Source organism: Myxocyprinus asiaticus, chromosome 33 (assembly GCF_019703515.2).
Source record: "Myxocyprinus asiaticus isolate MX2 ecotype Aquarium Trade chromosome 33, UBuf_Myxa_2, whole genome shotgun sequence".
In the NCBI taxonomy this organism is placed as follows: Eukaryota; Metazoa; Chordata; class Actinopteri; order Cypriniformes; family Catostomidae; genus Myxocyprinus; species Myxocyprinus asiaticus.
In genome coordinates, this window is record NC_059376.1 from 25910479 (window position 1) to 25938084 (window position 27606).

General features: G+C 38.4%; 1 protein-coding gene across 1 annotated transcript; it reads left to right on the plus strand.

Moving 5' to 3' along the window:
- Positions 1–1209: 1209 nt before the first annotated feature.
- On the plus strand, positions 1210–27606 carry LOC127424234 (EF-hand domain-containing protein D2-like). Its single transcript, XM_051669229.1, has 4 exons — positions 1210–1788; positions 23653–23800; positions 24089–24223; positions 24765–27606. Exons 1-4 carry the CDS (start codon positions 1505–1507, stop codon positions 24894–24896), a joined length of 699 nt encoding a protein of 232 aa, XP_051525189.1. The 5' UTR covers positions 1210–1504; the 3' UTR covers positions 24897–27606.

Consider the following 27606-nt stretch of genomic DNA (forward strand, 5'->3'; position numbering starts at 1 on the left):
GTGTGTTTGTGTTCATACAAGACTTTTTGACTTGCTTAATCACCAAGACTTCCTTGGTTAACCACAATTTCCGTGAGAAACATACTAGTCGACCAGTTTCACCAGCTGAGTTTTGCTGGTGAACAACATGGCTATGCTGATCCATCAGCAAGATAAACCAGCCTAGAACAGCATGGGAACTGCATGCTGGTTAAGCTGATCTTTTAAGCTGGGTAAATTTCAAAATATATCATTTTTAGTCTATGTTTAGTTTAGCCAAAAATATTAGAGAGAACACCAGTTCTTTAGGCTACATTCTCTATTTTACAATAAAATAGTTTAAGCACACCAGTCTTGACACATACCTCTGGATTTGATCAATACAAAAAGTTGTCTTATCATATATTTACTATCATGAATAAATTATTGACAAATAAATTGTCATTTCCCAATTTGTCATATAATAAACCTTTTTCAGTGTTGCACCATTTTTGGAAATGAAATGATTTTTGAGGAATGAAAATGAGGCTGTTTGTAAAGGACAGAAGTACAGTGTCTTCAATGGGGTGTACAGTTTTTAAAACTGGTGCTAAACATTCAGCTGATGAAACATTGATGAAACAAATGTAAGTAGACAAAATAAAAATAAAAAAACTCAATGTGAGTGGTGAATAATAGATGTGATTTAGGAGGACTTTATACAGTGCATGATATTAAAGGTGCACTAAGTAAGTTTTTGATAATTAAAAAAAAGTTTAACACATGAATATATATTTTTAGAAATATGTTGAAAATGATGTACACTCACAATAAATTAAGACTCCAGTCAGACAAGCAATAAAAGCCATTTAAGTTTACATGTCGGGTCGCCCCCTCATGGGCGCTGCCATGCTGACAGCACATGGCAATCTGTGTCATGCTAAAAACTTATTTATTGCACCTTTAAAGAGACTGTACTTCAATCCCGCACATTGAAAACCCTCGTTTTCATTTCAGCAAAAACAATAATAATAATAATATGGCGAAATACGCTGAATACGGTCTATATAACCAGAAATTATAAACGTTCCTGCGGTGAGATTGTCATTTTATATGTGTATTATAAAAAATAGCATAGCTAGGGCTTCAGAGACGGATTATTTACAAACGCTTGTGTTACGTTCCGCTGTAGTCGGTCCGTCTCTTTAAAAGGCGTGGCATCATGAAGCGAGTTTGTGTCCGTCTCTACTGCATAAGCACGAGCTTATTTCACCGTCAGCGATCACGGAGTTGTCATTACACACGCACGAGCGCTGTCAGTTTGAACAGCTCGGCTTACAGACGTGTATACCTTCACCGAGCAATAAATTCGATGATTTGCATTCTAACACCTATTTAACCGCATGGTTATCTGAATCTGGATTTTACGCACTGAACCTTATATGGACAGCGCGCTTTGCAGCACTCTGCGTGTTTTTTCCACGGTATTTGCCCAGTAGATAGTAATTAATCAAAATAAAAATTTAAAATTTAAAAAATTTAAAAAATGGCAACGGACGAGCTTTCATCGAAGCTGAACCGTCGGCTGCAGATCGAGGATGGCGCGCACGAGCCGGTGAATTTGGACGGGGCTCACGAGAACGGAGCGCACGAGAAAGCGGCCACGGCCAGCGCGGATTCGGAGCTGGGAGCGAAACTGCAGCGGCGCGGGGAGCTGAACGAGGGTGTTGGTGAACACCAGCAGCCCAGCATGAAGGTGTCCAACCCATACACCGAGTTCAAGGAGTTCTCGAGGAAACAGATCAAAGACATGGAGAAGATGTTCAAACAGTAAGTAGCGCAGATACCTGCTGTTATCCACAGTGCTGCTGCTGGAGCAGATGTAAGAGATGAGGAGGTGCAGGTCAGCTTAACCTCTGGAGACCTCACACCACACATCAATTTGACAGCATGTTCAAGCTGAGCTAGAACCATATCTGTCTGTCTGTCTGCCACTTTATTCCCTCAAACCATCAAATCTGTTGTTGCACTGTCTGGGAATTCTCCCCTGTTTAGTTTAAAATGCCATAGAATTAATACTATTAAAATGCATAAACATTGTTTATTTAAAATGCATTTCAGAAGATCTAATACTCTTAATACATTTCTGTCACATTGAATTGAATAAACAGGAACTGTTTTTTTTTTTTTTTTGTGATATAATCTGTGATACAAAAGAAAGACACAACTGTTTAACTCAGTTGTGAAGTACCTTGGCTAAACCACAAGCCTTTTTCACACATCTAAGAAAGGACCATAACCACAGCCCCACCCAGGCTTGTATCTTTTAATCCACAATGAATACTCAGAGTCATATATGCAGTACTTTGAACTGTGAGCTGAAAGTTCCTAAAGTCATGGTCAGGTTTCTATGATGTATTGTGTTTTTAACTGATAGACATGTTGTGCAGTCTAGACTGCACAGTATGACTGTTCTGTTGCCACCTGGCTGCCCACACACACCCACACTGATTATAAGTGAGACTGCCCTCTTCCCCCCGTGCTCTCTGCAGTGGAGTGGACAGGCCAGGGCCACGACTGGGTCGGTTTCATACAGGCCTGAGCGTTGTGGGAAGGGGGCTGGTTTAGAAACTAGCTCAACTGAGGAAATGATGGGTTCCTCTTCCCATTTCTGCTATCAGCCAAACAAAGTTCCCTTTGTTGTGAATTGACCAAAACTGGCTGCCCAAATCTGTGTGAGGGACCATTTGCATTGGATAAATTCTTTGATCTAGATTAGTTGGCCAGTATAGCTTTTTTCCCTACTGTCACAGATTAATTTAATTTAACAAAAATGTGATTTTTTTAACAGCTGCTTTTAGAATTTGAATGAATTTTAAACCCATATTGTCAAGAATCTGAGAACAATTGGTTCTGTGGCTGTTCAACTTCTGTTAACTGCAAAACAGCAGTTTAATTGTCAGCAAAATAAAAATAGTCCATTGCAATTGTGTTGTTAACACTAGATAACCACATGGGTGTTGCAGAAGCAGATAAAGGCTTCAGACAATGCTTGCATTTTGCACAACTTTTCTTCCGCTAAATTATAATGTGTAGCCTAATGTTGAAGTGTCATCTTTTCCAGTATGTCTGTAGCATCTCTAAGTTTAGTTCTACATACAGCCACAAAAGCCACTTTCAGTTCAGAGACCTTGCCCGCCAGCGATATTACACTAGTTTAACTCAGTCTCTCTGATGGCATTGCCCTTGGCATTGGAGGGGCTGAATAAGACGTGACAGAAAAGAGTGTGTGAAGTGTGCTTGGCTTTCTTTGTCACAGAGAAAGCAAAGCTCATTATTGCATTTTGATGTGGTGCTGTGGTTATTTCAGAAGTTAAAAATTAGTATTTCATGCCCCATTCCCTTATGAGATTAATCATTTCATGATTAAAGGGTTTTGTTGTGTTTAACTGTGTCGGTGCAAGTCACTAAGCCGTTTTGTCAACATGGTCTCATCGAACCACGTCACTAGACCTAAACCTTTGCAAAATGGTTTTGGCCCTGTTCCTCACTAAATGCTGTCTTATGACATCTAAACTAGGGATGGGCATTTTCAAGTTACTTTGTAGTTGAGTGCTCTCCAACCCACAAAAAATAAGTTCACAAATGTTACCAAAAACATTAAAAATAAGATAACCATAACAAACTATGCTTTTCTGAAAAAATAAATAAAATAAAATAAAATAATATATATATATATATATATATATATATATATATATATATATATATATATACACACACATTAATAAAAATGGAAAACAAAAACGATTTAAAAATAACAGTAAAAAGCATTTGCACTCCCCAGAGCATGTAAACCAATACTGATGGCATGAGGGTAATGCACATACATAAACTCTGAGTCTGAGTGTGAGGCTATCAAATGTGTGTAATCTGACATGTTATTATTCAGAAAAACAAGTGGTGAAAGTTTGCTTTTTATAAAATGCACTCTGCCGGTGTTCAGAGATTTAGAACACATACACATACTGGTCTTATCAGCTTCCTTCGTCCGTTGGTTTGCATGACTCCTACAAGAACTGAATACAAATAGAGTAGAATTAAATAAGAATCAAAATATTGACAAAACAGTTGCTATCAAAAGCACCTCAATGACACACATCTACAGCGCCCTAGTCAAATGCATGAAGGAAAATAATTTTGTGATATTCGAGTAGTTTTTAATACTTGAGTAGCTGGTGCAGAACGAATACTCAATTACTCATGCACATCCCTAATCTAAACACTATTACTATAACTCATTACTTGTTAGGCGATACATTTTAACGTTTGCATTACATAATCAACTACATTTACAGGCTTGTTTAACTGTGATCAAATTGCGCGGTAGCTCAACTGATAGAGCAGTGGTCGGCAACCTATAGCGGGGTAATCACTGGCACGCCAGCAACGGCGAGAGGAGTAGACTATTTTATTTATATAAATTCTGCACCTGCATTCCAATCTACATCTTGATGTAATCTTTCCTCATGATCATGCAGCGTGTTTTCATGAGCTGAATGGGAGGCTAAACAAAAAGTTAAAATGTGATGAGGCTGCAGTTTACCCAACAGACTCGTGCAGTGCATGCAAGCCATTCGCGCATCACGAGCGGCAGCGCTTCACTTCACAATGGCGTTGGCACAGCCATTGACCAGGAAAATAAAAAATGGCACTCCATGTCAAAAAGGTTGCCGACCCCTATGATTGAGCGCTGCATTTGCAACCAGGATACGAGTTCTGCAAAGCATTTGACTGAAAGTGTCATAGAAGCACCACAAAATGATGTGGTTGCTTCAGCAATTGTGTTTTTCTTTTCACATTTGCTTTTCATGACACTATCGGTTAGGTTTAGGTTCAAGGTTTAGGGCAGAGAGGTTGGTATTGTTGATTTAAATGTCAACAGAGCATTAACCTTCAAAATCGTATCTTTTTGGAAGAAAATGTTACTCTCTTTTAGCACCACACAGTGAACATTTCACCTCAGAACTGTTGCGATATCTGTAAGAAACCACAAAATACTATTTTGCAGAAATGTCTCGACAGACGTAATTTTCATGTTTAGGCTATGTTTGGTTGTTTCTCCATGTCGTTTAGCTCTGTACGGGTTTATGGAAACAAAGGATCGTGCGCTGTTTCAATTGATTTACTACTTTCCTGCCTGATAATGGCTGTTCTGTGTCGTTGCCTGAGGCCTTGAACATAGATAAAGAGAAAAATATGAGGCATGAGCGGTGGGGAGGCAGGTCAGGAAAGCTTTATATGCCTGTATAAAGTTGTGCAATCATAATATCTCTGGATATTGATAATTCCCAATACTGAAATTCTTAGATAAAGCTGTGCATCACGTATGTGTACAGTAAAGAAACACAATGAACATTCAAATGCTTCAGCTATAAATGTTGTACTCTTTAATGCCAAGAGGGAGGCAGGGAAAACACAGGGAGAGAGAAAGAGAACTGCGTAACAGTCACAGGCTGGCCAGAGTCTAACTGATAAGAGGAATGCAGGCTTTTTCTAACCCTCAGGCCACTCTTTAAAGGGATTCAAAACTACTGGTACAGGGACAGTGTTTAAACTCATATGTGCAGGATAATGTTATTGGGAATTTTTTTTATGGTACGGTTGTTATCAGTAACAATTTGCATATTTTCTATTTTTATCGCAATAAAAGGACCTAGCCCAGATATTTTACATATCTGTGGTAATTGATTGTAATGCATAAATATTCTGTTGTTCAAGGTTAGCTGTTTCTATTTAACTGACACTTTCCAATGCAAAGCACGGTACGAACAGTCCAGGGGGCACCTGCTTTGTTCAAGAGTACAATGGTGATGAAATAGGATTTTAATATCCGTAATTATCCATTTTATTTGAACACCCTTTTTTGCAATTAGACCTGAAACTTTTGTGTTCGCAGCTCAGTTATTTACCTTTAAGCTACCAACACATAATAAATTCATAGAACATAAGTAACCCTGCCTTAGCCTGCAGCTACAGTCAGATTGAATTTGAGGAGATGGTACTGACCGCAGGTTTAGCATTGAGGATTATTCATGTGAGGAATTTATTCCAGTCAGAACATGTTTTAGAGTATTGCATATAATTGTGCCTTACCAAGAAAATTTTTTCATTTATATCAGATGTACAGAATAACACAAAGTGACACCTGGCTAAAAATGGATATGTTTGAGTACTTGCCATAACCAGTAAACCACCATCTGTTCCACTTCTACATGCCATTATGTGAATGTGTACACTAGTCTTAATTATTACACAGCTTTTTGAAATACTTAATTCTTATTGGTCAATCATAGAATTCTGCTGTCAAATATTTTTGAATAATGTCAGCTTAACTGTGTAATTAACAGTTTTTCCGGGCAAACAATTGTCTAAATATCTGTTCTAATTTTTCCTCACATTATAAAATAAATTCAAACTCAAATCAAAGTTTCACATACATTTATTTGTTTATTTGTCAAGAAACTGTGCATATAAGAAGGATAATGTACTGTCATCTTGTCTTTATAGCAAAATAAACCCCTTCAGGGTGATACAAGAACTGATCACCCACTGTGCTGACTGTACATGATCCCTTACACATTTATGACATCAATATGATATCAGACCAGTTCAACTTCACCAGCAGTTAAAATCCGTAACAGTCAAACTCAGATCCTTTAAGTACTGTAGCTTTAAATTAACTCGACCATGGTTACCCCTGCTCATCATTAATACTCAGGTAGTCTCTGATAATGTAATGTGATTATGCGTGCTGCACCCATGCTGCGCCTACATATGAGTGAGGGGCTTTAGTCCTGTAAGGAGCGTTCCTGCTTAGTCGCCTCCAGTAATGAAGAAAGCAGAAGTTTAGTTTCTTCCTCTCTCTGCCTGCCCTCTTTTTCTATATCCTCATTCTTACACCTTTCCTTGGGCAATATTTCCTACCAAAGATAACATCGGACATGTTAAGGAATGTTTAGACATAAGGCATAGCATATCTGTAGAGCACAGAGGCACAGGAGTTAGTTTTTAACCCTTGTGAGTTGTCTGTTCGAAAAATGTTGCCGACTGCTTTGTCATCGGAGTAATCATAAGATCATTGTAGTAAATGTATTATAGCAGAACGTAATGGGCACAGTGCTCTCTAGCTCTCATATTTGCTATGTCCTTAAATGGTTATATATTTCTCTCCACAGAGAGCAGAATGATGTGCTTTATTCTCTAAATCACCCATTTCCTCATCTCTGATTATCCTGTGTGTTTAAAGAGCCCTTTAGCGCAGATATATTCAGTTCAGTTTGGATTACAGGATGTTGTTGTGCTTCTATTATAATATAGAAGCATTGGCTTCTGTTATAATATAAATGCATTGAAAGAAAAAGCAGCCCTCTATTCCAATGAATTCATCCAAGAAAGCTCCTAAGACTGCACACTGCCAAATCTAACTGACACAGTGACCTAACAGGATAAGACGAAGTCAAGAGAGGAAAGGAAGCCAATTTATACATACACGTTGTCTCTTTAAGTGAGAATTTATTAATGTGAATTTTGCTTCTTCCTTGTCTTTGAGAGGCCAATGTACAAAACATTTGCATCACTTTAACATGTTCTATTCACTAACTACCACCAGTCCAACATGAACTTGAAGTCACTGTCATTCTTTTCAGTGCAAAAATGCCTCCTTTCTGTGCAAATGAGGCTGATTCTAGAATGCGCCTTAGTAGCAAAAGTCAGTGCAAGTCATTAGCATTGTGCTATTGCCGCCTGTGGAAAGTAGGTGGTAAACAGAATTGTATATAAAAAAAAAAAAAAAAAAAAAAAAAAAAGGATATTTATGTACAGTTTGAGTGATGTTGGTGGTACTATTTCTTAAAATGATAATCAAATGATGTAGAAGAGTGTTTTAGTGAGGCATATGTCCATACATGCAGCGAGATCGGGAATTGTGCTGTGCAAATTGAGTTCATCACAGATTTTTTCGGCATGTTTGCGCCGTTACGTGATTTGCATACATTTCTTTGGTGAATCGTGTGCTAAAACAATGTAGATATCGCATGCAAATAATCAATGCTATTAGCAGGTGAAATTCACTTCTATTTGATTCCTTTTATTCAAGTTCTTGGTTGGTTGTTTTTGTTTTAGTTTTGCTTTCCTGTAAAAGAGAAAGAAACAAGAAATTTAATAGGAATACAATACAAAAGATAGAGGCCTAGAACGCAAGGTCTTTTGTTCAGTAGCAGACTAAAATTGTGAAGGTGTTAGGTTTACTCTGACACACACTCCCACACCTACACAGCAATCACACGCAGTTATCACACTCACAATGACTCAAATAGGCAGTAGGAAGTATAGATGCTTGGCTGTTATGTTTCCAGAAAGGCCATATGTAACCTCAGCACTCCTTCAGGAAGTTTTCCTCTTTTACCAGCACCCCTCTCCACTCTCTGCCAGGCCACTCCTCCCTTTTCTTTCTGTTTGTGACATTTCATTTTCATGCTTTGCACTTCCTACTCACTAAAAATAACCTCTGTGGGATTCTGTGGCCGTTGGCTGATCCTTGAAGGATTCTGCTTAAGCACTGATGGTTAGTCACCTGGTCTATAATCCCAGCAGATTGCTATCATCAGCTGCAGTGGCAGAATTCATTGCTGTTGGTGTACGCAGCACAATTGCATTGAATCCTGCAAACTCTAGAATTAAGCATATTATTTGATTCAACAAACTCTTTGTTAACTTTACTGTCTACTCTACAATTTTTTTACTAATATATTTTTGTTTGGTATAATTTGGGATTAAAATATCACTTGACCACCAAACAAATCTTCTAATGCAGATTTTCTGAGTGATTGTAACACTCAAGTTATCTCTAAATATAATTGCAAGCTTACAGGAGTACATTCTATACAAGAACTTTAATTGTCTTTTTTTTTTCATAATATGAAAATTAATATGAAAACCAAACAAAAAACCATTGTCAGTTTGGTTTTTAATTTCTCTTGTCAAAATAAAAACAGGGATCGAGTTTTCCAGTGCAGTTAATAAAGTACTAGGCCTATATGTTAACCAGTGTTAACATGCAGAACTCAAAACTAAGACAGACTCATCACCGTCTAGGAATGCATACAGTTTTGGTTAATAATCAACTGTCCTCCAATAGACTGGGTAATTAATGATGGATCCATCCTGTCATAAATCTTCAAGCATTTTCAGCTGCCACAAAACACTTAACACTTAAGTCACACTTAAATATGTGAATGCATTTGTTATTAAAATATCAAACCAAGTGACATTTATTTTAAAGATGGAAAAAACTCACTTTTCAAGCAAAAAGTTTCACAACAAGTAGTTTAATAAAGTTTTAAATAATAAAACGCAATATATTGTGTTTAGAAATAAAACTTTTTCTGGTTGTCATATCAATTGATAGTGGGTGAACATGTCCATGACTTCATACATCCACTGAAAATGACCTTATGACCAGTTGGTTAAAACAATTGTAAAAATGGCCACGAAAAAAAGTTTGTTCTGAGAAAAGTTCTTGCATAATTTTTTTTTTTTTCTGATGCCACTTTGATATTTTGTTATATATGCAATAATATTCATACATTGTTGTTTGTGGTTTAAGCCTCCAAATACTTTTTGGGGTCACTGTAACATATCTTTATTTGTGCTTCAGAATACAATCTCTTCGCCAACTATTTTTTGCAGACAGATTGTTTCACTTTTAATTGAAACAATTGTTTACAGACAGATCATTTTTAATTGACTATATCACAATATGATGCACATGGGGACAAAGATATTACTTTTTGGGGAAATTACCTCTGGTCTGATGAAACAAAAATTGAACTTTTTGGCCATAATTACCATTGTTATGTTTGAGGGAAAAGGGGTGAGGCGTACAAGCCGAAGAATATTATCCCAACCGTGAAGCATGGGGGTGGCAGCATCATGTTGGGGGGGGTGTGCTTTGTTGCAGGAGGGACTGGTGCACTTCAAAAAATACTTCATGAGGAAGGAAAATTATGTGGATATTCTGAAGCAACATCTCAAGACATCAGCCATAAAGTTAAAGCTCTGTCGCAAATGGGTCTTCCAAATGGACAATGACCCAAAGCAAACCTCCAAAGTTGTGGCAAAATGGCTTAAGGACAACAAAGTCAAGGTATTGGAGTGGCCACCACAAAGCCCTGACCTCAATCCGATAGAAAATTTGTTGGCAGAACTGAAAAAACGTGTGCAAGAAAGGAGGCCTACAAACCTGACTCAGTTACACCAGTTCTGTCTGGAGGAATGGGAGAAAATTCCATCAACTTATTGTGAGAAGCTTGTGGAAGACTACCCAATACGTTTGACCCAAGTTAAACAATTTAAAGGCAATGCTACCAAATAAAAGAAAGTGTATGTAAACTTCTTACCCACTGGGAATGTGATGAAAGAAATAAAAGCTGAAATAAATCATTCTCTCTACTATTATCCTGACATTTCACATTCTTAAAATAAAGTAGTGATCCTAACTGACCTAAGACAGGGAATGTTTTTAACAATTAAATTTGAGGACTTGTGAAAAACTGAGTTTAAATGTATTTGGCTTAGGTGTATGTAAACTTATGACTTCAACTGTAATTTTAAATACATTTGTAAATACTTGTAAAGACTTAAACTTCCATAAACCCATAGAGTAGAGGTCTGGATTTGAACATTCCGACACGTAAAGTGAAGCGTGCACGTGACTGGAAGAAAAGTGAGGCTTCGTTTTTCTTAGATCATGTGATTCTCTGAAAACTATACATGCTCCCATACAGGACTTCACTGAAAATTGCATTGCGTACTCGAAACACGCTTTGAAGCTTCAGTGTCATATGTAACATCACTAGTGGTAGGGTCATTTTCTAGAGAAATATGAACAAGAAAGCTGTCAGATTCTTCATAGCAAAAAACAGAGTGCCTTGAAAACATAGTTTCTACTCAAATTAACTGTTTGTTCTCTGACAGTAATCTTGTGATCTGTTTTTTTCTTTTCTTTTTTTTTCTTCTTCTTCTTCAGGAATGCATGTAACTTATATGTTATAAGTCAGGAAAATGGGTAACACTTGGCCTGGCTTCTTTGCCAAATAAGTCTCTCATAAAGGCTAGCTGATCACATTTCAGAAAAGAACCACGCTTTTAAGTGGTTCTGTTAGATGTGAAATAAACTTGAATTTGACAGGATTTTGGCTCTCCTGCTCTTATGATCCATGATTCAAGCCAGGTGGTCAGTGCATAGCAGCTGTATTGTATATTATTGCCTTTTTGAATGGTTTTCCTTTCATTGGATAATCTTGTTTTAATGCCTGTAATATCTGTGTTTCCAACAGCGTTTTGTGGTTCAGTAAGTGATAAAAAATCAAATGTTAATTCAGTGTCCATTCTTACAGATTCAATTAGTGCATTCAGTGAAGTATTCGTCAAACCGAGAACTTGTGAGTTTATGAGTCTTTTTGAGGAATTAATTTAAAGATCATTAAAAAAGATGTATTAAGTATTTTGCGAATCAGTATGTTAGTTAGTATATTAAAACAGTAACCGCTCTGACCAATTCAGTGAGTTCTTTCAGTGAAGGATTTGTTAGACTGATTCAAACAGAAATAACAATTTTCAGTTTGTGCGTCTTTTTGGGCAATTTATTAAAAGAACTGGCCCTTAAGAGTCATTCGTTGTGAATCAAACTGCACTGGTTTTGCTGTATGTTTGTTTTTGTGGTCAGTTAGTAAAGACGAAGCAACAGAAAGACATGTTGTCTTGGTATTATTGCTAGATATTTTTATCTCATCACATTAAATTCAGACTGCAAATTCACAATTGTGGTCAAATATAATTTACTTTGCTGTAGTGCTGTAGATTCAAGGAGTGTCACATGGAGTTGTTTAAAGCTGGAATTCTCCAATGGAATTGACCTCAATTTAATTTCATTTATTCATATGTGGAGGCTTGCTGCTGTGTCTCTCTCTGGGCCATTCTTCAACGTCATTGCTGGGCTCTAGAAATCAAATTGAGCATGAATGATGTCATCACACACCCTACACAGATGTCTGCTTGATGTGAAATGCTCAAACACACACAGACCACGCACACTTTGTGTGTTTCTGACTGATCATGCCTGTTACGTTTGCATACCGTCATAAAATATGTGCTCAGAATTGTTGTGTGTGTGTGTTTTTGTGAGAGGCAGAGGGATTTCCCATGACTTCTCCAGTTAGCTGTTGCTTGGCGACCTGGGATTTAGAAGATTGGCAGAGTGAGAGAAAGGGAGGGAGTGAGGGGGGTGGGGGGGTGGTGTGGAATAAAAAACATCCGGGTGTCTGATTGGTCACTTCTCTTGCGTAGAAGTGTAGTATAAAGTTTCTTTTGATTTTCTCCATAACATGCTGACATACCTGAAAATACAATGCTGACACCTTCAGACCACCTTGAACTGCTGTCTAGAATACTGCTGCTAGACTTAAGCTCCAAGGCATCATTCCTTTAAATTTAACCAGACACTTCTGTGATTACCTTGGCAGTAGCTATAGTCATGCATTAAAGCTGTATTGTTGTTTAGACAAATTATGCTTATTAAGGCTAGCAGCAACACAATTTTAGCGTCAAGCTGCATTTCAGTAAATTCAGGCAGTTACCTAATCCCAAATCCTTTTACATGACTCACATTCTGACAAATGATTGCTTACAAAGTCCACAATGCACAATCCATTTTGCTCCAATGGTTGGTTAAGTAACTGCCTGCATAAATTTAAGCCGCAGTATTTAGACGTGAGCATTATAGTTCTCCCAAAAATGACAATTCAGTTGTCATTTAAAAAAAAAAAATCAAATCAAATCACTTTATTGTCACACAGCCATATACACAAGTGCAATGGTGTGTGAAATTCTTGGGTGCAGTTCCGATCAACATAGCAGTCGTGACAGTGATGAGACATATACCAATTTACAATAACATCAGATTAACACAGCACAATTTAAACGTCTGATATACACATAATTACACACAACACAATATATAGATACACATTCAATAAAAATAAAAAATAAAAATATATAAAATGTATATATAGTAGTATATATAGAATGTACAGTATTGTACTGTATTGACATTCAGGCTGTCGGTTGATAGTCAGTTGTCAAGAGAGAATATAATATAATAATAATATCATTTATGACAGTCCGGTGTGAGATATAAGAGTAGAGTAATAAAGTGCAGTGCTGATGTATTTTGATCGTGGGAGATCAAGAGTTCAAAAGTCTGATTGCTTGGGGGAAGAAGCTGTCATGGTGACGGCTGATGCGGGTCCTGATGCTGCGATACCATCTACCTGATGGTAGCAGTGAGAACAGCCCATGGCTCGGGTGGCTGGAGTCTCTGATGATCCTCCGAGCTTTTTTCACACACCGCCTTGTACATATTTCCTGGAGGGAGGGAAGCTCACCTCCGATGATGTGTCTGGCAGTTCGCACCTCCCTTTGCAGTGCTTTGCGGTTGTGGGCGGTGCTATTGCCATACCAGGCGGAGATGCAGTCAGTCAGGATGCTCTCTACAGTGCAGGTGTAGAACCATGTGAGGATGTGGCGGTTCATTCCAAACTTCCTCAGCCGTCTCAGGAAGAAGAGGCGCTGATGAGCCTTCTTCACAACGACTTCAGTGTGGATGGACCATGTGAGTTCCTCAGTGATGTGGACACCCAGGAACTTGAAGCTGCTGACTCTCTCCACTGGTGCTCCATTGATGGTGATGGGACTGTGTTCTCTATCCTTTCTTCTGAAGTCCACCACAAGCTCCTTTTTTTTACTGACGTTGAGGGAGAGGTTGTGCTCCTGACACCAGTGTGTCAGAGTGTGCACCTCCTCTCTGTAGGCTGCTTCAACATTGTCAGTGATCAGACCTACCACCGTCGTGTCATCAGCAAACTTAATGATGGCATTGGAGCTATGTGTTGCCACACAGTCATGTGTGTAAAGGGAATACAGTAGTGGGCTGAGAACACAGCCCTGTGGGGCTCCAGTGTTGAGGGTTAGTGATGAGGAGATGTTGCTGCCTATTCTAACCACCTGGCATCTGCTTGACAGGAAGTCCAGGATCCAGCTGCACAGCGAGCTGTTTAAGCCCAGAGCCCGGAGTTTCTCATCTAGCTTGGAGGGCACTATGGTGTTGAATGCTGAGCTGTTGTCTACAAACAGCATTCTCACATAAGTGTTCTTTTTTCCAGGTGGGAGAGAGCAGTGTGTATTGTAGATGCAATGGCATCATCAGTGGAGCGGTTGTTGCGGTAAGCAAACTGCAATGGGTCAAGAGAGAGAGGCAGCACAGAGCAGATGTAATCTCTGATTAGTCTCTCAAAGCATTTGCTGATGATGGGGGTCAGAGCAACAGGACACCAGTCATTTAAGCAAGTTATTTTTGATTGCTTTGGAACAGGCACAATGGTGGATTAAAGCATGTGGGGACTACAGACAAAGAGAGGGAAAGGTTGAAAATGTCCGTAAAAACACCAGCCAGCTGGTTCACGCACGCTCTGATGACATGGCCCGGAATGCCGTCTGGGCCCGCGGCTTTGCGGATATTCACCCGTCGGAAGGATCGGGTTACATCTGCTACAGAGACGGAGAGTGAACTAACCTCTGTAGCTTCGGCCGCGAGAGCTCTCTCCGTGAGGGCGGTGTTATTTCCCTCAAAACGAGCATAAAAAGTATTTAGCTCATCCGGGAGAGAGGCAGCGGTGTTCATGGCGGAGTTTTTATTCCCTTTAAAGTCCATGATGATGTTAATTCCCTGCCACATGCTTCTAGAGTTGGTGGTGTTAAACTGTCCTTCAATCTTGCTCCTGTACTAGTGTTTTGCTGTTCTGACCACAACTGGCTTGTTTATGCTCCTCCGTGTTCCCGGAAATAAAAGCGGAGGTCCGCACATTAAGTGCCGCGTGAACATCGTTATTTATCCATGGTTTCTGGTTCGGATAGATCCGTATTGTTCAGGTCGGAACCACGTCCTCCACGCACTTTTTGATGAAACACATTACGCTATCAGCGTAAAGCTCGATGTCGTCATCAGAGGCGGACCGGAACATCTCCCAGTCCATGTGATCACGGACGCTACGCTACGCCAGTCCTGTAGCGTAGAGTCTGATTGGTCCGACCAGCACTGGATCGTTCTGAGAGTGGGTGCTTCCTGTTTCAGTTTCTGCCTGTAAGCAGGCAGAAGCAGAATGGAAGAGTGATCCGATTTGCCAAATGGTGGGCGGGGGAGGGATTTGTAGCCATCCCGGAAGGGAGAGTAGCAATGGTCCAAAACCCGGTCCCCTCGTGTGTTGAAACTAATGTGCTGGTGGTATTTTGGTGCGACTGATTTTAAACTGGCTTTATTAAAGTCCCCGGTCACAATGAACGCGGCCTCAGGGTGCGCGGTTTCCTGCTCACTTATACTCCCATACAGTTCCTTGAGTGCCCGGTCTGTGTCGGCTTGTGGGGGAATGTACACAGCTGTGATAATGACCGCTGTGAATTCCCTCGGTAGCCAGAATGGTCGACACAGAAGCATGAGAAATTCCAGATCAGGAGAGCAGAAAGACTTGATAGAATGTACGTTCCTCTGATCACACCAGGATTTGTTGATCATAAAACATACACCACCACCTCTGCTTTTACCTGAGAGGTCTTTCGCTCTGTCCGCTCGGTGCACGGAGAACCCCGTGGGTTCAATGGCTGAGTCTGGAATCTCCGCAGACATCCAAGTTTCCGGAAGGCAGATAATGCAGCAGTCCCTCGTCTCTCGTTGGAAAGAGATCCGCGCTTTCAGCTCGCAGAGCTTGTTATCCAGAGACTGTCCTGGTTTTGAGCTGCAGGGAACTGTTTGCACTTTACTGTAATGACATGAACATGACAAGGGACAAAAGTGGCAACACGAGTTAAAACCCATTCAGCAGAGGGCGCTAGATACCGACGAGACTCTTCAATCAATGATTAAATGTTTAGTAGCGGGGGTCGATTTGCGCGGCGTCTTACTCTGATGAGAACACCGGCTCTGTTTCCCCTTTTCCTTTTGCGTTTCCACATCCGGACTGCCCAGACAAAGGGCTCCGCTTGCGTGTTTGTAAACAGCGGGTTGGCGTTGAGGAATTTGAACTCCGGTTTACGGTGTGAAATTGCTGAACCAATGTCCAAAAGTGTTTGTCTGTTGTAGACAATAAGGCAGTCAACATCCAAGACAAAAAACATAAGAATTGTGAACAAAACAAACAAAACACTACTATGTTGTGTCGGAGCTCGCAACGCAGCAGCCATACTCGGCGCCATCTTGAACTCAAATAAATTGAGTTCATTTAACTGAATTCCCAAAATTCCCTGAATTCCTGAATTCCCCGAATTTTCATTTTCTCCCAAAAATGGCATTTCAGTTATCATTTACTCACAATTAGCAGATTTTCTTCTGAGAAACCCAAATGAAGATGTTTTGATAGAGAAATTAGGTGTTTTTTCCATACAAGTTATATTTTGGTCTGTTTCTCACCTAAAACCAATCAGATTTCTTCAGAAGACATGGATTAAACCACTCGTTGTATAGATTAACTTTATGCTGCCTTACGTCTTTTTTTGGAGCTTGTACATGTTGGACCCCATTGACATTGTATGGACAAAATCACCTCATATCTCCATCAAAATGTCTTTGTTTGTGTACCGCAGAACAAAGTCGTATGAGTTTGAGTCGGCATAAGGGTGAGTAATTGACAAGAGAATTATCATTTTTGGGTGAACTATTCCTTTAATAGTTTCACATTTTTCCTTTACTAAATTCATCAGTTTTTTTCCTTAAATTAGGAGCCCCCTTTAACCTCAGTTGCATTCAGCCATACCACAAACCTTCAGAGAGTTTTAGTCATCTAGATGTTTAAAGATATAAACATTTGTAGATATTAACGTGTCGATAAGTTAACAAATGGTTTGTAAATTAATTTTGGAAAGGAATTTTGAAATGATCCCAAGAAGAAGCAGAATTTTGTTTTTTTAATTTTTTCTGGGTTCAGTGCAGATTGAATAACTCACATGACCATTGTGTATTTCCTGTTTCTTGTTCTCTGTTGCTCTAATTTTCTGTTTCTCACAGGGCAAAACTAAGGATTTTTCAACTTTTCCATGGAAAATATTGATATTTTTCATTAAATGTTAAGTTCTCTTTACAAAAATAATAGTTGGAAATTATACTGCTATAATTCAACTTCATGACACACTTTTGATGAAAAACAATGGCTCACAATGGAAAACATTAATGATTGGTTTTTAATTTTCAGTACATTCTTATTGATGCTTCCCAAACCATCATAAGTCTTAACATTTTTGAGAAAATGTATCTACTAACCATCTAGATAACCATCACAGAAAACCAAATGTTTACATTTGCAAGTCATAAAAACTGACTGCTCCTGAATGTGCTGAATGTATCCTGCTTATGAGGCATGCTACACTGTATGAAAAAAATTATTTGTTTGAAACAGAAAATTAGTCAGGGTGCGCAGCAATAAGCAGACATGTACTACATCAGTGGTTCTCAACCCTTTTTTGATGAACACCCCCCTACTTCATTCCCTTACCCCAGCCATGTTACATAATTTGAAAGCGGAGACTCTGTACCAAAAAAAAAGAAAATAACTAAAAACAAAAAAACTTAATATTTGTGTTATTTGCTTAATTTGCTCAATGAAACTTCAATGCATTGCATAATTTTAAAGTTTTGTTAATAAATTCAGCAGGCTTACATGTCATGAATGTGAGAACAAACCTGACCTAGCGCATGTGGAGGCTTCATGCTATTCTCCGCGGCATCCATGCACAACTTACCACACGCCCCATCGAGAGTGAGAACCACATTATGGCGACCATGAGGAGGTTAACCCAATGTGACTCTACCCACCCTAGCAACCGGGCCAATTGGTTGCTTAGGAAGCCTGACTGGTGTCACTCAATACGCCCTTAGATAAACATTTTAATGCAAATAGGAACTTGGCTATAGATTTGATTATTATGACTGATAAACACCACCCATTTGTACCTAACACCCCCCTCTCTACTTATTTGCTCTCAGCGCCCCCTGGCATCCTTTGAACGCCCACATTGAGAACCCCTGTGCTACATGTTTAAACATTTACCCTTAAAGAGAAGAAAAACTTTGACATTCCTCGACTTTCATTCTTGTTCAAACTTGCATGGTTAAGCATTGCAAGAGCTCTTGAAAGTGCAAAGTTGGATTACATTGTAATGGGAAGACTTTTTAATGCAAAGAACACAGATAAACAAAAATCCTAAACTTAAACTTGTGAAGGCCTTCTCACCATATACCACAGCTATAAAAAGGGTGCAAGTCTATGAAAGCCTGTTCCAGTTTTCGTACTCTCAGTGGTTTTAAGAAATGTTATTTTGGCTCTCTCTACAGCCAGCAACTGAAAGGAAACCACCCTACATTCCTTCTTATGACTTCTTTTATAATTATTCATCAAACTTGATTGCTTTCTAAAAAATAGCAAGTGAATTCATATGGTTTCAAACGCATTTATCAGCAAGTACGATCAGATGAGTCAAACCTTGTTAAGGCCAAAGGAAGTCTGAATCAGCGCTATGTTTTAAATGTCAGGCTTTAACAATATAACTTTGTCCTTGGTTATAAGGAAGTGCTGATTGCCTTTGCTTCCTCAATCATCTGTGACTTAACTTGAAGTGTTCTATGTTCAACTTGACTTATTTGGGCAAAATATTTTTTTTATTTTTTTATTTTTTATTTTTATTTTTTTTATCTTCCTCAAGTTACACTTTGTGACAAACTCAGAGAGGAGAAAAGTTCTGAATTTAACTTTCTTGGGCAGCACATGCTCTCTGTATTGCCATATAGATGGTAACACATGATTTTGTCAGCTGAATTTGGTAATAGCCAAAATACGTTAAGAAACTTGGGTTAAGAATACTGCTGAAGTGTCTGAGAAAAGTGTTGCTGGTTTCCGCCTTGTTGTTTATAGCGATATGGATCTATTCACAATCTGTGAAATTCCCTTGAAACAGGACAGAGGTTTTGATCAGTTGAACATTTTGTATCCTAATGTCTTTGTAGGTTGGGGAAGATGGTTCTTTTTGTGCTAGTAGACAGTGTTACCAGAGACAGGATGAGATGGGTCAGTGGGAATAGTTATGAATGGAAGAAATTGTAACGCTTAAGTGAATATTCCTGGGGCAATACAACTTAAGCTCAATTGACAGCATTTGTGGCATAGTGTTGATTACCAGAAAAAAATCATTTTGACCCTCATTAAAAAAGAAAAGATAAAGAAGAAGCAATAATTTAAGGAATGTTCTGGGTTTAATACAAGTTAAGCTCAATCGACAGCATTTGTGGCATAATGTTGATTACCACAAAAATGTATTCTGACTCGTTCCACCTTTTCTTTAAATAAATAAATTGAGGTTATGTGAGGTACTTACAATGGAAGTGAATGTGCTCAATTTTTAGAAGGTTTAACCAAAGAAATATGAAGCTTATAATTTTATAAAAGCACTTGCATTAATTCTTCTGTTACAACTTGTGTATTATTTGAGCTGTAAAGTTGTTTAAATGGTCATTTTTACAAAAATGTTAGGGTTTTTACTGTACATCGTCATGGTAATGAAGTTGTAAAATTGGCTATAACTTTACACAGAAAAGGTTTGTAAGTGATTTTATCATGTTTACATGCATATCTTTTGTGGCTTTACTTTTGAAAAAGTGAGTATTTTAACGTTCAAATTGGCCCCCATTCACTCCCATTGTAAGTGCCTCACTATAAACAGATTTTTGCTTTGTTGAAAGAAAAGGAGGGACGAGTTGAAATTATTTATTGTGGTAAGTAATATTATGCCACAAATGCTGTCAATTGAGCTTAACTTGTATTGAACCCTGGAATATGACTGCTGTGGGAATTAAAGTTGCACCTTACAGTTAAAATAGCCAGAGCCTGGTTTTTACAGTGCATTCTGGGAATATTTAGGCAGCATACGTTTCACTGCACTGGAACGATTTGGTGATTGAGACACCCCTAGAAATGATCGACTCCCTGCTCAGTGCCCTGATGACTGAACTGGGGAGCTGATTGAGATGCACTCACAGGAAATAGCTGCCCAGACATGGTTGCTGAGTGACCTGATTTGCCTTAAAGGGACTTTGGTGTTATCAAATTACCATATACAGGATAAGGAAATCAGATAAGAAAATCAGCATCATAATTTCTGTAACTTGGAACTGGCAAGTATAGAACTGTCCTTAGTTCCTCAAGGAAGAAGGATAAGAGAAGAAACAGAAGGACAAGAAGGAAGTGAGAACTGAAGGAAGAATATTCTAGTTGACGAGCCTCATCAGAAGTACCCTGGCCTCTACTTTAAATAAAATCACCCTGTTGCCATAGCAGCATAACCCCTCTTTGGGCTACATGTATGTGAGGAAGTGGTCACATACATAATGATTAAGAAGGCAGTGTCTGGTCCTTCCTACTGGCCCATTGCTTGCACAACTACACCCCCTCACACAGTTTTCTTCTTAAATATACATTGACAAACAAAGACAGAATTCTTACTTGATCTAGTGAAGGAGCTCTTGTCTAATGCAGACAATTTTCTGCTTCCCAGTCTTTCTGCATATACAGTGTCCCTTTCACAATTTAGTTGGCGGCCCTGCCCTGAAATTGTATATCTTTTGTGTCTTTTTTAGTTTGTTTCTTTTCACACTTGGCACCCTTTTTCAGATGCCTGTCTCAGAATAATTAAAAGAGAGGGAGGCAGATATAATCAGCCTGACCTGAGTTATCACGTTCTGAACCATTAAATGGCCACATCTCTGCTGTACCAACAGGAAGTATGCATGTGAGAGAGATATAAGATCAACGTCCTTTTGCATGAATTTTCTTCCCTGTGTGTAAGGAAAATGACTGAAATGCTTTAAACCTTTATATAACTTCAGACTTGTGTTTAGGCTACAGATTTCATGTTTAAATTTCACAAATTGTAATGCTGCCAGATGTACACAGGTGTCTGGGATTGCTATTAACTCAATAAATTACCAGTCGCACATAAACTCTTAAAAAAAAAAAATGCAGGAGAGTTGAGCATTAAAATGATTTCAGTGTCAGGTATAATAAATGAGTAACTGTTAATGAACACTTCACATTGAGCTCCTACCCTGACTGATGATGTGGATGTACAGTGCATCCGGAAAGTATTCACAGCGCTTCACTTTTTCCACATTTTGTTATGTTACAGCCTTATTCAAAAATAAATTAAATTCATTATTTTCCTCAAAATTCTACAAACAATACCCCATAATGACAATGTGAAAGAAGTTTGTTTGAAATCTTTGCAAATGTATTAAAAATAAAAAACGAAAAAAATCACATGTACATAAGTATTCACAGCCTTTGCTCAATACTTTGTTGAAGCACCTTTGGCACCAATTACAGTCTGTTTGAGTCTGTTTGAGTATGATGCTACAAGCTTGGCACACCGATTTTTGGGCAGTTTCTCCCATTCTTCTTTGCAGGACCTCTCAAGCTCCATCAGGTTGGATGGGAGCGTCGGTGCACAGCCATTTTCTGATCTCTCCAGAGATGTTCAATCGGGTTCAAGTCTGGGCTCTGGCTGGGCCACTCAAGGACATTCACAGAGTTGTCCCGGAGCCACTCCTTTGTTATCTTGGCTGTGTGCTTAGGGTCGTTGTCCTGTTGGAAGATGAACCTTCGCCCCAGTCTGAGGTCCAGAGTGCTCTGGAGCAGGTTTTCATCAAGGATGTCCCTGTACATTGCTGCATTTATCTTTCCCTCGATCCTGACTAGTCTCCCAGTTCCTGCCGCTGAAAAACATCCCCACAGCATGATGCTGCCACCACCATGCTTCACTGTAGGGATGGTATTGGCCAGGTGATGAGCGGTGCCTGGTTTCTTCCAGACATGATGCTTGCCATTCAGGCCAAAGAGTTCAATCTTTGTTTCTTATGGTCTGAGAGTCCTTCAGGTGCCTTTTGGCAAACTCCAGGCGGGCTGTCATGTGCCTTTTACTGAGGAGTGGCTTTCGTCTGGCCACTCTATCATACAGGCCTGATTGTTGGAGTGCTGCAGAGATGGTTGTTCTTCTGGAAGGTTCTCCTCTTTCCACAGAGAAACGCTGGAGCTCTGTCAGAGTGACTGTCGGGTTCTTGGTCACCTCCCTGACTAAGGCCCTTCTCCCCCGATCGCTCAGTTTGGCCAGGCGGCTCTAGGAAGAGTCCTGGTGGTTCCAAACTTCTTCCATTTACGGATGATGGAGGCCACTGTGTTCATTGGGACCTTCAATGCTGCAGACATTTTTCTGTACCCTTCCCCAGATCTGTGCCTCGATACAATCCTGTCTCGGAGGTCTACAGACAATTCCTTGGACTTCATGGCTTGGTTTGTGCTCTGACATGCACTGTAAACTGTGGGACCTTATATAGACAGGTGTGTGCCTTTCCAAATCATGTCCAATTAACTGAATTTACCACAGTTGGACTCCAGTCAAGTTGTAGAAACATCTCAAGGATGATCAGTGGAAACAGGATGCACCTGAGCTCAATTTTGAGTGTCATGGCAAAGGCTGTGAATACTTATGTACATGTGATTTTTTTCGTTTTTTATTTTTAATAAATTTGCAAAGATTTCAAACAAACTTCTTTCACGTTGTCATTATGGGGTATTGTTTGTAGAATTTTGAGGAAAATAATGAATTTAATCCATTTTGGAATAAGGCTGTAACATAAAAAAATGTGGAAAAAGTGAAGTGCTGTGAATACTTTCCGGATGCACTGTAGGTAGGTCACCTTTGACTCATTCCTGAATGGCTGTGCTATGAATCACACCTTCTATAAAAAAAGCTTTACAGAAGTCCTCAGAAAAAAAGTTATTTGTCTTTCTTGGCACTAGGCAGTATGCTTACAATTACTGTGAGCTTATACACAATGGTGTGCTTAAGGTGAGAATTTTATGGTCAGTGACTCATTATTACAAGGGAGGTGGAAGACACTTTTTCAGGGAGCTTAGTAAAAATAAACTTGTCCTTGAAGGAATAGTTCACCCAAAAAATGAAAATTCTCTCATCATTTACCATGCCATCCCAGATGTGTATGACTTTCTTTCTTCTGCAGAACACAAATGAAGATTATATAGAAGAATATCTCAGCTCTGTTGGTCTTCACAATGCAAGTGAGTGGTGACCTGAATATTGATCTGTTTCTTACCCCCACCTATAACACCACTTCTGAAGATATGGATTAAAACACTGGAGTTGTATGAATTACGTTTATGCTGCCTTTATGTACTTTTTGGACCTTATGAGTTCTGGCCAACATTCACTTGCGTTGTGAGGACCAACAGAGCTGAGATATTCTTCTAAAAATCTTTGTATTCAGTGTAAAAAAGAAAGTCATACACATCTGGGATGGCATGAGAATGAGTAAATGATGAGAGAATTTTCATTTTGGGGTGAACTTTCCCTTTAAGGGTATTGTCTACATAGTATATCATACTCTTTTGTTTCAAAAGAGCATGCAGAAATCCTGTTTTCCATGACATGTCCCATTTAATAATTTGGCTGCTTGTGTGTATGCAGGTATGATTCAGAGAAAGATAACTTCATCGATCTGATGGAGCTGAAGCTGATGATGGAGAAGCTCGGAGCACCACAGACTCACCTGGGGCTGAAGAACATGATCAAAGAAGTAGACGAGGACTTAGATGGCAAACTCAGCTTCAGAGAGGTAAATGCCTCCCGTGTGTCCAAAAACTGTTGTAAAATGTAGTGCCATTTTAAAAAGTCAACTTTACAGTCATGCCAATGTGTTTGCAGTATGTTACTTCAATTTATTGCAGATTTTACTGTATTTCCCAGTAATGGTTTACTAATATTGTGATTCTCTGTCAGTCTTACATCATTACATAAACTATGACTAGACACACTATGAAGAGTTGCAATTTTCACAGGAAGTTTTTTTCCCTCCCTTTACCACCTCTATTCTTTCTTTTCTTTCTTTTCTTTCTTTCTATAGTTCCTTCTTATCTTCAGAAAAGCAGCCGCAGGAGAGTTGGCTGAGGACAGTGGGCTTCATGTCTTGGCACGCCTGTCAGAGATTGATGTGTCAACTGAGGGAGTGAAGGGAGCCAAGTCATTCTTTGAGGCTAAAGTAAAGAATTATTCCATTTCCATTTCAATTTGTGGGTTTTATACCACTTCTTTGTGAAATAACTCCTTCGTTTTTGCTACAACAGCAGTTTCATTATTTTTAATTATTAATTATTAAATGTATTTATTTATTACATTTCATTTAATTATTTTTAAACCTCTTGAAGTATAAAGAAATCTCTCTGTTATAAAGTGTCATGATTTTTTTCACCCTCATATTGTTCCAAACCCATATGACTTTCTTTCTTCCATGGAACACGAGGAGGATTTTTATTTTTTTTGCAATTATTGATGCTGCTCTGGTTAACATTCTGCCTGATCTCTTTTTGTGTTCCACCAAAGAAAGTAATATGGGTTTGAAATAACATGATGGTGAGTAAATGTTAACAGAACTTTTTGAATATCCCTTTAAGAATAGTACACTAATTGTAAGAATTACTTATTAAAAATAAAAATAAAATATTTCCTTTAATAATAGGTTGCATTGCCACTGATAATGAAGCTCCATTTAGAATTACCTAGAATATTTCCTTTTGTGACAGGTGCAAGCCATTAATGAATCAAACCGGTTTGAGGCGGAAATCCGTCAGGAGCAGGAGGAGAAGAAACGGCAGGCGGAGGAGAAGAAACACAGACAAGCTGCTTTTAAAGAGCTGAAGTCAGCCTTCAAATAACCACACACACCTCAACAGCCTCAACTTACCACGTCTGTCTTTCGGTTCATCAAAGAGCCCCCTAACCATAGATACTATGCAAGGCTGTGAAATGCTTCGATAACCATGCAGATTCATCTTCCTGTGAGAGGGATACCTGTGTAGTTTGTGCTCATAACTGGATCTAACACATCCATCATTGTTAAAAAAAAAAAAAAAAAAAAAAAAACATTTTTTTTTTGCTTCTTTTATCTTGCTCCCTCTCTCTCTCTGGCTCATTTTGAATGTGAAGCCAGACATTGATGTCAGTACACTGGATTGGATTTGTTCAAATCTGTTTCAATCGCATGTTTTTATATGTACTGTACATGTACTGTACATGTACTGTAGTTCTTACATCATTGTTCTGTGTCAGTCTCATTTTAGCTTGAATGGCTTGTTTCAAATCACTCGTGTCTTGTTCGCGTCAACGTTAAAGCGCAGTGGGTTGCTGAGATTTCATTTTAACGCTTTAAAAGGCAATTTGGAGTTTTAAAGGGTTTTTAATAAATTGTATGCCATATCCAATCCTTTGCTTTCATATCAGTGGCAATAGCACTAGTGTCAGACATAATTTCCTGTGTAAACAGGACATGCTTTCACTGTACCGTTACTAATTAAATTTGCACGGTGTCTATTTGAACATGAAAGCACAAAGCATTGGTGTACATCCGGTTCAGACATGCTCTCACAGATACATGAAATAATTAGAACTTAAAATAGTCTGTATTTTTTTCTAAGAGGTGAGAGAGATGGAGAGTTAGAGCTGGGTGTATGTGCATGTGTGGTGATGATTGTAATGGTGTTTGTTAAGAGTGTTTCTATACTGTATTTTTGGATGGTCACTGTGATGTCATTTTCCTTTGACGTTAAATGTGGCACACACAAGCTCACAAACTCATCTATATAGTCAAAATTGCAGTGAGAATTATGTAAATTTGAAAGAATTCTGGACCTCTGCAATCTGTGCCTCCTTGTGTGCTAAACAAGGAAATGTTAAATCAGAGGGATGAGTTAAAATCAACTCCTCAACTCTGTTAAGTGTAAACTTCCAGCATGGCTAAACTAAATCAAGTTCTGGCTTGCAAATATTTATCATTGTATGGCCAATATTCCAAGCCTTTCACAGCACCACAAGCACAGTGAAATTAGGTGAAAGCAACAGTGTTTTGTTGTTAGAATCAAGTCATTATTTGATAGAGAAACAGGCATGGCAATTATAAAGAGCCAGTACATGTGTTCCAATATTGAAAAGAAGGAAATGTCAAATATGTTTGAATGGAATCTGACATATTTTTTCCCATTTTTTTGTAGTTTAAAAGAAATACTAATAGATTTCACCAACAAAGTTTACTGTGATCTAAAAATGAGGGAAACATTTCTAATGGATACCCATAAAGGAATCATTCACAAGCCTGTAATTGGTCATGTAATTGAGAAACTAATGTATATGGCAGTACACTGTGGCTGAGGAAACAGATGCTATGTGTAAAACAAATCTATATTTTCATGTAATGAAAATTTTAAATTTTAGTTTTGTATGGAAAGGGGTCTTGTGAAAAGTGACATTTTTATTTTGTCTACAATCTTGTCTCCCTTGTATTCTACGTGTATCAGATACTTACATTTTTTCATGACAATCTGTAATACATGCTGGCTAAATGTTCAGAGTCACTGGTAACGTTCTTGTTTGCTCACTAGTTCTGTGGAAATTCAAACAGTACATGTATGAATATTTGTCTCCCTATCGTCCACTCTTACAGTGCAGCCATGTTCATGTTTTTCCTTTAAAATTGTAAGTTACTGTTCCACTGAAAAGTAGTTTGAATACTAGATGTTAAAGAGTGAAAAATAGTAATGTAGTTGTTAGTGACTGGTGAAAGAGGAACCAAAGCCGACTGATGAAACCATTCAAACAGCTAGCTGCAATCTGTTAGAAGCCATAAACCATTCTGTCATTCCTTTTGAAAGATTTTGGTTATTCTATTGTTATGTTGTGCCAAATGTATTAGCAGTTCGGTACTGCGTTAGGCTTACATCAGTATAACATTCTGCTGTACATTTCTCAGAAATCCATCATAACATTTCTGATCAACAGACCTAGATTAATCTGAACTAATATTCAAAGAGCGTTTTAGAATTTGGTCTAAACAACACTGATCTACAGTGTTCATTATTACGGTTTTGTTGTTAGTTTTAATAATATTTAAGAACCCTGTTTATAATTTTGGTTTTATAATTAATATTTGTATGTCTGAATAATTCAGCTCTGGCTGTATTATCACAAAGATACAATTTCCATTTAGGATTTCAGTAAAAAAATCTGTTCTTTCCCAGGTAAATAACATAGTAAGAAAAAAACTATTTTATTTGATCATGTTTGTTGTTTAATGTAATGACAGAAGGAGGAGAAAAAACTGTTTTCTTATGGATTTTATAATAATATATATATATACCATTCCATTCTTCATTTCAGCAATCTGAAAATGGTTGAGAGGGCCTTTAACCACCCTGACTATATCTGTACCTTACTGTCACTGTCTGTATCAGTTGAAACTGGTGGTTATTGTGTCATACTCGTATAGGCTTATACATATTGATATGTGGCTTCTATATTATGCACATTTATTTTGGATTTTCTTACTAAAGTGTATAATTATTCTTGTAACAATAAAAGTATTTTTAATTTGAA